This window comes from Argentina anserina, chromosome 6, assembly GCF_933775445.1.
Source record: "Argentina anserina chromosome 6, drPotAnse1.1, whole genome shotgun sequence".
Lineage (NCBI taxonomy): Eukaryota > Viridiplantae > Streptophyta > Magnoliopsida > Rosales > Rosaceae > Argentina > Argentina anserina.
Window position 1 is genome coordinate 11674261 of NC_065877.1, and position 10328 is coordinate 11684588.

At 38.5% G+C, this 10328-nt stretch overlaps 2 protein-coding genes across 4 annotated transcripts; both read right to left on the bottom strand.

Annotated features, from left to right (window-relative positions):
- Positions 1-2862, bottom strand: LOC126799458 (protein ORANGE-LIKE, chloroplastic). The gene is made up of 8 exons (XM_050526663.1): positions 2556-2862; positions 2327-2444; positions 2113-2232; positions 1618-1704; positions 1251-1327; positions 1017-1144; positions 630-766; positions 1-469 (listed from the first exon to the last, which is right to left on the bottom strand). The coding sequence occupies exons 1-8, from the start codon at positions 2759-2761 to the stop codon at positions 392-394; spliced, it is 951 nt and encodes a 316-aa protein (XP_050382620.1). The 5' UTR covers positions 2762-2862; the 3' UTR covers positions 1-391.
- A 744-nt stretch (positions 2863-3606) lies between these two features.
- LOC126798942 (uncharacterized) lies at positions 3607-10328 on the bottom strand. Of its 3 annotated transcripts, none has more exons than XM_050526037.1 (9): positions 10111-10328; positions 8243-8665; positions 7738-7897; positions 7416-7657; positions 6142-7079; positions 5726-6069; positions 5143-5406; positions 4847-5052; positions 3607-4410 (listed from the first exon to the last, which is right to left on the bottom strand). In XM_050526037.1, the coding sequence occupies exons 2-9, from the start codon at positions 8588-8590 to the stop codon at positions 3697-3699; spliced, it is 3216 nt and encodes a 1071-aa protein (XP_050381994.1). In that variant the 5' UTR covers positions 8591-8665; positions 10111-10328; the 3' UTR covers positions 3607-3696. The 3 variants fall into 3 exon arrangements, with proteins under 3 accessions (XP_050381994.1, XP_050381993.1, XP_050381995.1); XM_050526036.1 differs by lacking the exon at positions 10111-10328 and adding an exon at positions 9153-9572; XM_050526038.1 differs by lacking the exons at positions 3607-4410; positions 4847-5052; positions 10111-10328 and adding an exon at positions 9153-9572 and having other exon boundaries at positions 5274-5406; positions 5726-5813; positions 5879-6069.

Genomic DNA, 10328 nt, shown 5'->3' on the forward strand with positions numbered 1-10328 from the left:
AATAATGATGTTAAGTAGTAACAACAGCAATCAGAATGGAGACAATGGCGTAATTTTCTTTCAATAATTTTTCAAGAAAGAAAGAAGCCAACTAAACGCCTGCTGTATTAACAGCTCTCCACAGCTCTTAGGCCTTGCAAGGTCGTCTAAACAGTTTGAGGCTTTGAGCTTTGAACCTTGGCACAGACGGCAGCCTTGTAAACACCCAACTCATGATTAACACAGCTCCTTCCAATCATTTAATCTTTTTACTTTCTATAATTGCTGTTCTTTGGTTTTCTAGAGGGGTTGGAGTGGGAATAATATTCCCAATGTTCATTGACAAGGGAACGAAAAACTACATTAACAAGGAGATGAAACACTGCTGCTAAAGTTGTTCAAGTGGTTTTCCTTAGTCAAATGGATCTATCCGTGGGTCATGCTCACTTGCCATCATCATCCCAGTGCACAGACATGTTGGGCACATCACCTAAAATGAACATGGAGTGTATAGTCAAGATTGGCAAAAAATTAACTAATATGAATACTTGCTCAACAGTACTATTGGGAAGGATATCATGATGCACTGCAGAAGTGCAGATTTATTAGCCTTAACATGCCAATTAACAGAATTGTAACACAATCCATACCTTTCCTGCACCGGAGCAATTTAGACACCTCTCAGTTGTGGGCACTCGCATGGGGCGGTCAGATGCATTCGATACTGATATCGGACTGATGCTTAAGCATACACCACTTGCAGAACATCTAGCACAGGCCAAGTACCCTGCTCATGCATGATTAGATACAGTTTTTAACTTCAAATGAAAGAGAGAACAAAAGAGTGGCATATATCACCAAAGAAAGAAAAGAAGAACAAGAAGAATATTATAAGCTGGAAAAGACTTTTGGGAATTTATCAAGGGGGTAGAGACTTGGTGTAAACATAAAAACCAGAATTTAAGGCCTTACATTTTTCCTTTTAAAAAGTTATTGCCATAAGTGCACACTTGTATTATCAACAGATCAGAACATACCTGTTCCATGGCAATACTTGCACCGTTTCTTCTCTTGTTGCTCAACATTGTTAGCTTCAATCAACATCAATGCTGAAATGACACCCACTGCTCCACCCGAAAAGGATGCCACAATGGGATCAACCTGACTGGATACAAAATCAAACTAGTTTCAGAGCACAATATCATAAAATCTGTACCTCATAGGGATAAAAATCCTGGTTGTAATAGGGGATAAGCATGTTTTGTGGATACCTTAATTGCATGGGCAAATGCATGTTGCGAATGAAATCTTCATATGAGGTACCTCCTATGCCTAATTTAAGTTCCAGCTGCCACAGACAAAATGTTGACACTTAAACATATATCACAGCAAAGATCATTTCATTTTTTTGTCAACCTCAAAATTACGGTCCCTAATATCAGAAAGGAGACCCATCATTTACTTATCTTGATGGTCATCAATTATAATTGTAAATTAAGTAACAGCAATAGCGTGATAAACATCGTGTGTGGTTCACGTCTGTAATTGTTTCATTTGCTATATTTGCACATGAAGTAATACATCCAAACAGTGCCTAAATTGACGAGCAGCAGAAAAGAAGCATAGTTGGAGACTAACTGTTGGTGCAATAAGGCCTCCAAATACAATTATCCCTGATATGAATGCTGCACTAGTGAGGTAAAGTTGCTTCAGCGTCTTTGGTGTCTACATCCCAACGAAAAATTGCACAATGTTAGCCGAAACAAAATGCTAAATGCTTGCAGAACCTCAAAACTCAAATGTATTCTGTTTCACTATATGCAGAACAAACATAAAATCATCCCCAGTAATGAATAAGCAAACACCAGGACATCTGATCATTGTAACACTTGTTTTAGCAGGCCAATTAACTCCGAATTGGATTAATTTTGTAATGGTTGCAAGTTGCAACAAGCAAATACTTCAGCAATAAACTGCTAACCATCCTGTCAATTAACCTCTCCATGGTACACATTTAATTGTTGTGCTTTACGATTACATTTACTATCAGTTCCTGAATAGCCGAGTATTTCCCAAGCTAATATGCTAATATTAATACACAGTTCAAGTTCTAAATGGAATCATTAAACTCACCACATAAGGGAGAAAAGGAATAGAGGAAGGAATGTCAGGCATCTCGTTGGAATCTTCCTCACTATTCTCATTGAAATCCTTGGCCATCTTAATCCGGTGCTGCACCCGCAATCTCCTCAGCTGTACACAAACCAAATCTCATCTCTAATAAAACACATAAATAAATAAATAAAATCCTTCCCTTTGCTTCAATGAAAGTGATAATTAAGCAGACCTCTTCCATGAGCAGGAAAATCTTGTTCCTTCGACTCCTGATATTGTCCTGAATCTCCTGCAGCTGCATCTGAACAAAGTCCTGCACCGTCTCCGGTCCCTCTATGATACAGAAAGAGCTGACCGTACCAAAACAACAAATTACAGTCCAAACTCCTATCATTTTGAAGCTGAGCCATCGTAGTATCAATTCTCAAGAAACATATATAACTGAAGAAAATTCACTGCACCTGGGAACGTTATCGCCGCCGGGGGAAGACTTTTCGGAAGAAGAAGAAGAACAGGAGACTCGGTGGTGGGAAGAGGAGCAGGGGGAGGAGGGGAATTTGAACAGAGAGAGGTGGCGTCTGCTGCCATGGGAGGAGGATGAGGTGCGAGGGATAAGGGATAGAGAAGGAGGAGGGGAGGGGAGAGAGAGAGCAGCAGCCATCGCCATGGAGGGAGCTTCTATGGTCTGGTCAGCATTAGAGAAGAGAAGGAGAGTTTGTTGGGTGGGCGAGGGAAGTGAAGAGAGGAATCTGGGAGAGACGGTTGAAGCATCTTTTGGGGGAAGATGAGGTTAAATGCCACGTCTCACTCACTCTGAGTTTGGTGAGGCCGTTAAAATGTTAGACGGTTATTTGTCTCCCACGCAAGCAAGCAAGTACACCGTGCGGTTATTTACTTGTGTCCGGTATTTCCGATAGTTGTAATCAACAAAAATGAAACAAACCCCCCAAGAACTGACCTGACCCGGCCAGTTTGATTTTAGAGGTGTAGTAGTATGTGATGCTGCCGGACAAAATTCTTCCAAGACACGAGTTAATTTATAAGTCAAAATATCTTAATTATCTACATTATATCGTGGATTTATACGCCGTGTATGGAACACTTTTTAACTGTTGGATTCGTTATTCGTGACAAAAGATTGTATTCACTATTACTTCAAGGCTCTAAGTAACTATCATATGATTGAAGACGATAATATTTCCGTGGCCGATCACACACTCAAAAGTGGAAATGAAGAAATTATAGTAACAAACACAAAACGTTCAAGAGTCTAGACAATGTTGAAACAAATCAAACAATGTTACACGTAATCACGTATTATTCTTTTTTTTAGTACTTGATAGAACTTCAACCTTGTTTAACATTGGTATTATGTCCAAGAAGTTCTCACGTTACGAACAATGTGAGGTGAACTAACGATTCCATTGTGTAAACGCATACTTGCCACAACTCACATGCTTTGGTAACAACAATCTGATTGACAACAACCATATCACACTTCGTTTCCAGTGATTTACAATGACCACTAGAATTGACATTTATTCAGAAATTGAGATTCGTACATTACCCACCAAGGGACACTTTGTACTGTTTGCGACCAAATCATAAAACCAATATCAGTAGCAAAGAAATCATCATTAGAAACAATGAAACAATGACAAAAGGAGAAAACCAAGTTCCCCATTCTCCAAAGCTGCCTTCATAGTGTTGATCAGCTTCCCAATCCAATGATTCTTTACTGCACCTGTTTCTCTTGGTATGAATATTTCCTTCTTCTGCTAATCTAATATGTGATAAAATGTGAGGAAACACCTTCTTAAGAGACTCTTCTCCGATCAATAGATCTGAATGCCCGAACCCCTCTACAACCACCCTTTCATGTCTAAAGCCAGGCTGGTGCAGCTTCATATATTTATGAGCTAGGAAAGAAGTTTGAGGAGTCACAAGGAGAGATCGTCCACCCGATATATATAGGGTTGGGAGTGCCATTCTTTCTGGATGGATCAGGTATGAGTTGCAACCATTGCTGTCGACAATAAAACCAGAGTTGCATATTTTCCTGAGGTGGGGAAATGCCGACATGGGGAGCCTTGTTGAGCTTTGCTTGTTCAACCACTGATGCATGGTGGGGGTAATATTTTCATGCCAGAAGGTGTTTCCGAACATGCCAGAGAAAACTTCACATTCAGTGCAGGTGCACCTCTCATACCGGGGTATGAAGCGAGCTATAAGTCTCAGGAGGTGGTGCCGCAAACTGAGCTTTGATGCATCCAAAAGAGGAACTATTTTGTCTGCTCCAAGTATGAACATTGTTATCTGCATCAGAATCAACTTTTTAATTCCCAAGCAGGAAAGATGCAATCTGAATCTCTGATAAAACTGGAAACATATGATAGACCCCGAATAATAATTGAGGCTTAACAGTCAATGATTCAATGTGTGCATTATCATAGAGACAAATTTGTATCTAGAATAGTTCTGACTTCTAAGCATAAGGAAGTTTGTTTTCGTTTCTAGAATATCTTAAAGAAAATATATAAATTCCTCTACTGAGTGTGAGTCCCATCATATGAGTGTAAAATTTCCTTATTTTTGCCTCCACTTGTTAAACAAGGATCCTGCCTATTCCTTAAAACAGTATGTTTGTTTCCTTTATTATTCTTCCTCTTTCTAATAATCAATTTCCTGCTCACTTTGTTTACTCTTAAGATATCATCGAAATATTAAACTGAGAGATAAAAGGAGAGCTCACTGGGATCAGAGGAAGCCACATTTTAACTCTGGAGAAAGCATTAAGGTTGAAGAACATTGAAGAGTTAGTGCAAGACAGAGAAGCTACATGGGTTGCAGATACATGACCTCCCATGACAGCCATGTGTATGGCTAACCCTCCAACACAATGTGCTACTACATGCACCTTTGCAGTTGGTCCATGAAGTTCAAGGATCTTATTTATTGCTGCAAAGGTAGAGTGAAGAGGGGAAATTCTTATTGAAGGAAAACTAGGACCAGTATCAGCTAATTAAGAGTAGAGGTTTAATGTTTTACCAGCAGGGATATCATATCGTGCAACATCTTCAATGGAAAAGTTGTTTGAAGGATTTAAAGGATGCAATCGTGGTTGTAGAAGCCATGTATCATGCCCTTCTTCGAGTAAAGATCTTACTAAGTCATTGGGTTCTGTCGGCAGCCAGTAACTCTCAGTAGAATATCCATTAAGAAGCAGAACTGGATTTTGTTGTTCATCTTGTTTGAGTTTTGACAAAACATGGTGGGGTTTCCATTGCATGCAACTAATAATGAATCCATCTTCTGCATAATATATGAGGAATCAGGAGATACAAAAATACAAATTCATGTAGCAGAAAGAATGAATTGAGCTCCATTAGAATGCCATTAACGTTTGAAATCAAATCATCCGGACAAGTTTAGTATGACGATCTTTTAGCTCATGTACCCTAAACCCAATGAAAAAAAAACACACTGAATTATTGCTTTTTCAATCATTTCTCAGGAACTTAACATGTTTCTGAAAGATTTGAAAGATATCAGACACTATCACATTCAAAACAGACATGTTAAATGTAGATTGAGTTTGCAGGCTTATAACAAAAGAACTCAAATTTCTTACCAGTTTTTATTTCATGAAAAGTGCAGCTTGGATAAGACTTCATGTGATAAACTGACAGATTCAAATCCTTGTGGTTCCCTCGAGGTATCTGCAAGAAATAGGTTCTTAAGAGGGACCCTAATAAGAGGCGTATGAACCTTCCTCTATTGTTACCTTCAAGGCTTATAGTACTCTTAAGAAGCTCGATCATGGAAACACTAAGCTCCCCTTTTAAAATCATCTTCTCATCCTTTGAGATTTTCTCAGAAACTTCCGCAAATTTCACATGCAGTGTTGTCATTTCCCTCCAAGCAAATACAGGAAAGAGATAAGGGTTCATTATCTTTCTTCCCTCAAGAATATATCTGCATCAACATTAATTGATCTTCAATACTGGTAAAAGGAAAAAAAGGAAGATCATATAAAAATTTATATACCTTGCACCAGTAGAAGCTGCAAGAAGAAGGTGGTAATGCATATACTGTGTGTAAGGAGTTCTGTCATCTACTGCACACAAGTTTACATTCCCATCAAGGACATGTAACTTATCCTTCTCAAAAGCTTTCATTTCTACACACCCTCCAACTTTCCCCTTTAAAAGAGGATGAGATTCTCCGGTGCCCAACTTCCATTTAGCAGAGCCCGTCTGGTCCTGAGAGTTCATCTTCATTATGAGATAAGCTGTGCATGGCATACCACCAATATAACCTCTCATGGTTTCTTTAATGGTGACCAATGATCTCCCGCAATTAATAGCCTTCCTATCAATGAAGGATTTTGTATCTTTATTAGGAACTTTAAGAACAGATTCATGGCCTTCTCTGCTCTTGTACATGAGAATATCCTGCACAAGGTTCCTACTTACATGTTCAGCAACAGTAGCAATAGTAAGAGATGGGTTTATGCCAACAGAACATGGAATCAAAGAAGCATCACAGACATACAGGCCGGGGTGCACTGTGACAGGTGACTTTGGGTCAAAAACCTGCCCGTCAGGGTTGCAAACACCATGTGAAGGATCTGATGATGCGATGCACCCTCCTAAATGATGAACTGACGCACTTCGGTATTTCGCCATGAAGAGAATTCCTCCTAATTTTTTAGTCAGCTTCTGAAAAGCTCTAATTTTCTGTGGGAGCAGGGGATCATGAGGTGGAGTGAAGCAGAATTTGTTTGTTCCCTTATCTAATGTGATCTTACCATCACCCTCATCATGTCCCAGTGCTATAAGGACCATTGCTTGGCATGCTTTGAAACATATCATATGTTTTATTTTGTCTATAACTCCATGAAAGAACCAGTATCCAGTAGGCCATCCATACGTCGTAATCCCTTTGAACAGTAGGTATGGATAAGCTGTCGGAAGTACAGCACTCTGTGACAACAGAAATTACATACGAGTTAGGACTACTCTATTGTCCTAAATTTTATAGTTACATAATCATTATAACATGTATGTAATGCATGGGGGTAATCCAAACTCCTGAAAAATATCCCTCATGTTGAGCAGAACCCATGTTAGTAGTTCCTTAATACTTCACTTACTGATATTTAATACAAATTCAAACTGAAACCTAATAAACAACAATCAACTTTAAAGCAATGGATACACTTATACACATTCTGGATTTTGACAGATAAATGCATGATATGACACCTAACATGAATGTATAATTAAATTCAATCAAGTGTAATATATAAGTCTACACACCTGGATTGTAAATCCCAGTGAAGAGGTGTAAGACGAAGAGATTGATGGCCCTGGCCTTTCCTCAAAAGGAGTCTCAGACAATTGCTTTCTGTCTAATCCATAAGCACCTAATGGTGCCGGACTTCCAGCAAGACAAGCCACGGTATTCCCATTACAGCTGAAACCAGATCCAAGTGCTTCTGAAAGTTTCAGTCCTCTCATCTGGGATTGGAAGAGTATCTCAGTTGTGCCAAAAACTCCAGCTGAGAAAACCAAGTCTAGATTTAGTAGAATATATCAAATCAAAATTATCAGAAGGTATCTGCTTCTTCTGTTTTATTACCTGATAGGATTACAAAATCAGAAGTTATATAGTCAATCTCATCAAAGTAAACACGCCATCTTCTATTTATTTTGCCAATATTTCTTTCACATGGGGAATTTACATACATATTCCTCACTATATACTTCACTTGACATTCTGTTTTAACAATGCATCCTCCCTGTTTCAGAAGAAGTACAAATTTTAGATCAGAATTTAAGATGAAGTGAAACTTATGAAAACCGTATTTCATACAAAATGCAGAAATCTGAAAGCTATTTCATCAGGCTTTTAAATAATTGCTACACGATTATACACAATTGACAAACAGATGTTTCAACTCTGAACAATTACAGTTAGTCATGTTCAGTATTTACATGGGCCTTATGAGTCTCAAAAGAAATTTGATATCCGAAAATCTAATCTCTGGAACATTCTCAAGAGAAAAAAAATTTAGTGACTTGTGAAGAAAACAAAGTTTGGTTTAAACCATTAATATATTAGATAACATAACAATAAGATATACCTGGATTGCTGAAAGTATATAGTTTTTGTCTGTAGAAGTTTTGGCATTATAAGGACATCCAGAGAGACAGTTCCCACATGCTAAGCAGCTACTCAACTGTGGAGGCTTTATACCCTTGGTTATTGGTTCTTCAATATCAAAATTCACACTCAGCTTCACTGACGTTTCAAGAGTTTCTCCAAGCTCCCCATATGCAACATCTCCTAAGATTTTCGCAGAAGGAAACTTGACAGGCACACTTTGTATTTTCAGCATGGCAGCTGCAGAAGCTTCACAATTGTCCCAATTCCTTTCCCATTCCTTTGGCCATCGTGGATGCCGTCTAGCCCGGACTGGTGTTGGTATCATAACTCCTGCATTAACTAATGAGCCTCCACCAAGCCCACAAGAAACAGCTGCTAGAGAATCATTTTGCTCGTATACCTACATGCATTATAATCAATGATGCACATCAGCTTTCGACATATAGCTTGGTTTAAATCTACACTTGTGTAGGTCAGGTTTCAACTCCAGTTGACTGATTCCAGGTGACCTAACCAAAGGTCATACAATTTGACCACAAAAAATTATCTCAAATTGTACGGTCAAAAGATTATTCCTTATCCTGAACTTGAGTTGTTCATGGGATGGCGGGGCCTGAAAACTCCCTAATCCAAACACACAATTGCATATAGATTTGGTGAAAATGTCATATGTTTTTTGTACAACTACTGGTATATATACACAGTAAGAAAGTTCTGTTGATATCAACATAAGAATCACATAATGTAAAAGGAATGTCCCTTAATTAGTTTAAAGTAATACAAGCAAGAAAGTAAAATATGGTGGCGGATACTGCTCAACAGTTTCGACTGCAGTCTTTGTATAGAAGGAGACAACAACCTGATAAGTAAGAGAGAAATGAGAAAACCTGGAATAAAGCATCTTTTGGTCCAAAGCTAAAGCCTAAGTTCTGGTTCTCCATTCTAAAAGCCGACAACATTTTGGAGACATCAGTTGGAAAATCCTGAGACTCCCATTTCCGGCCCTTCTCAATCAGACATACTCTTACGCCTGCCAAAGACAAGCGGCAAGCAGCAACAGAACCACCATATCCAGACCCCACAACAACAGCATCATAATCATTTTCTAGTCCATCACCGAAACATCCTTCTACAGCTGCTTGTTTCTCCATTTTCTTTGAAACCCCAGATAAACCATGCTCAGCTAATTTCTCATTTATAGTCCAAACCGTACAAGGACGAAATGAAGGGCATATGAATATAAAATTGAAGAATTTCAGTTTGAGATTCAAGATATCTTAATAGCTGGGCATACTGCCAAATCAAAACATACAGGATATTTTCTTTTGTATCCTTGTGTCAGTTGTGTGATGTTCTATTATAGGGCTGAATATAAAATGGCTGCATTGTTTAGCTTGAATCCACCAATGATTCTACTTAAGAGTTAAGACAAATTTTACAACCATAACATTGAACTATGCTCCTAGAATTTATAACCAGAGTCGCTTCAAAATCATCATCGAAGATCTAAGAACAGAAAATGTAAAGTATAGATTAACAGCAAGATAGGCAAGGTTAATATTGTTCTTGTAGTTGTTGTCTATCATGTGGAAAAGCATCTATGGCCAATCCCAGTTTATCTTATTATGTGCATTGACTATTCCAGATACTAAGATAGCTAAAACAAGAGCATTTGGCTGGTTCTGTATCAACAAAGGGAATTGTCTGTATTCTCATCTCTGAAAGTGAAACCATACTCCATTCAGAGTCCAGAATGAACTTTATTCGATTTTGATTAACTAAAAGAATAACAAATGTGCATACAGAAGAAAAAGTACATAATCATAACTGGGGTGTATGACTAACTTGTTTACATCCAGCGATGTCTGAAGGGTCTGCAATTGGCTTCTCATGATATTGTTCTTATCGGCAGGAGCCCTGATTAAGAACCTCAATCTCTCCGTACCCAATTGACTATATAGCTCTGTGATATATACTAACAATTGGGTATTGACAGAGAGAGGCGTCGAGGGCTGTCATGAAATGTGGGTCTGAGGGTTTAGGAGGGAGAGGAAGAGCAGCCA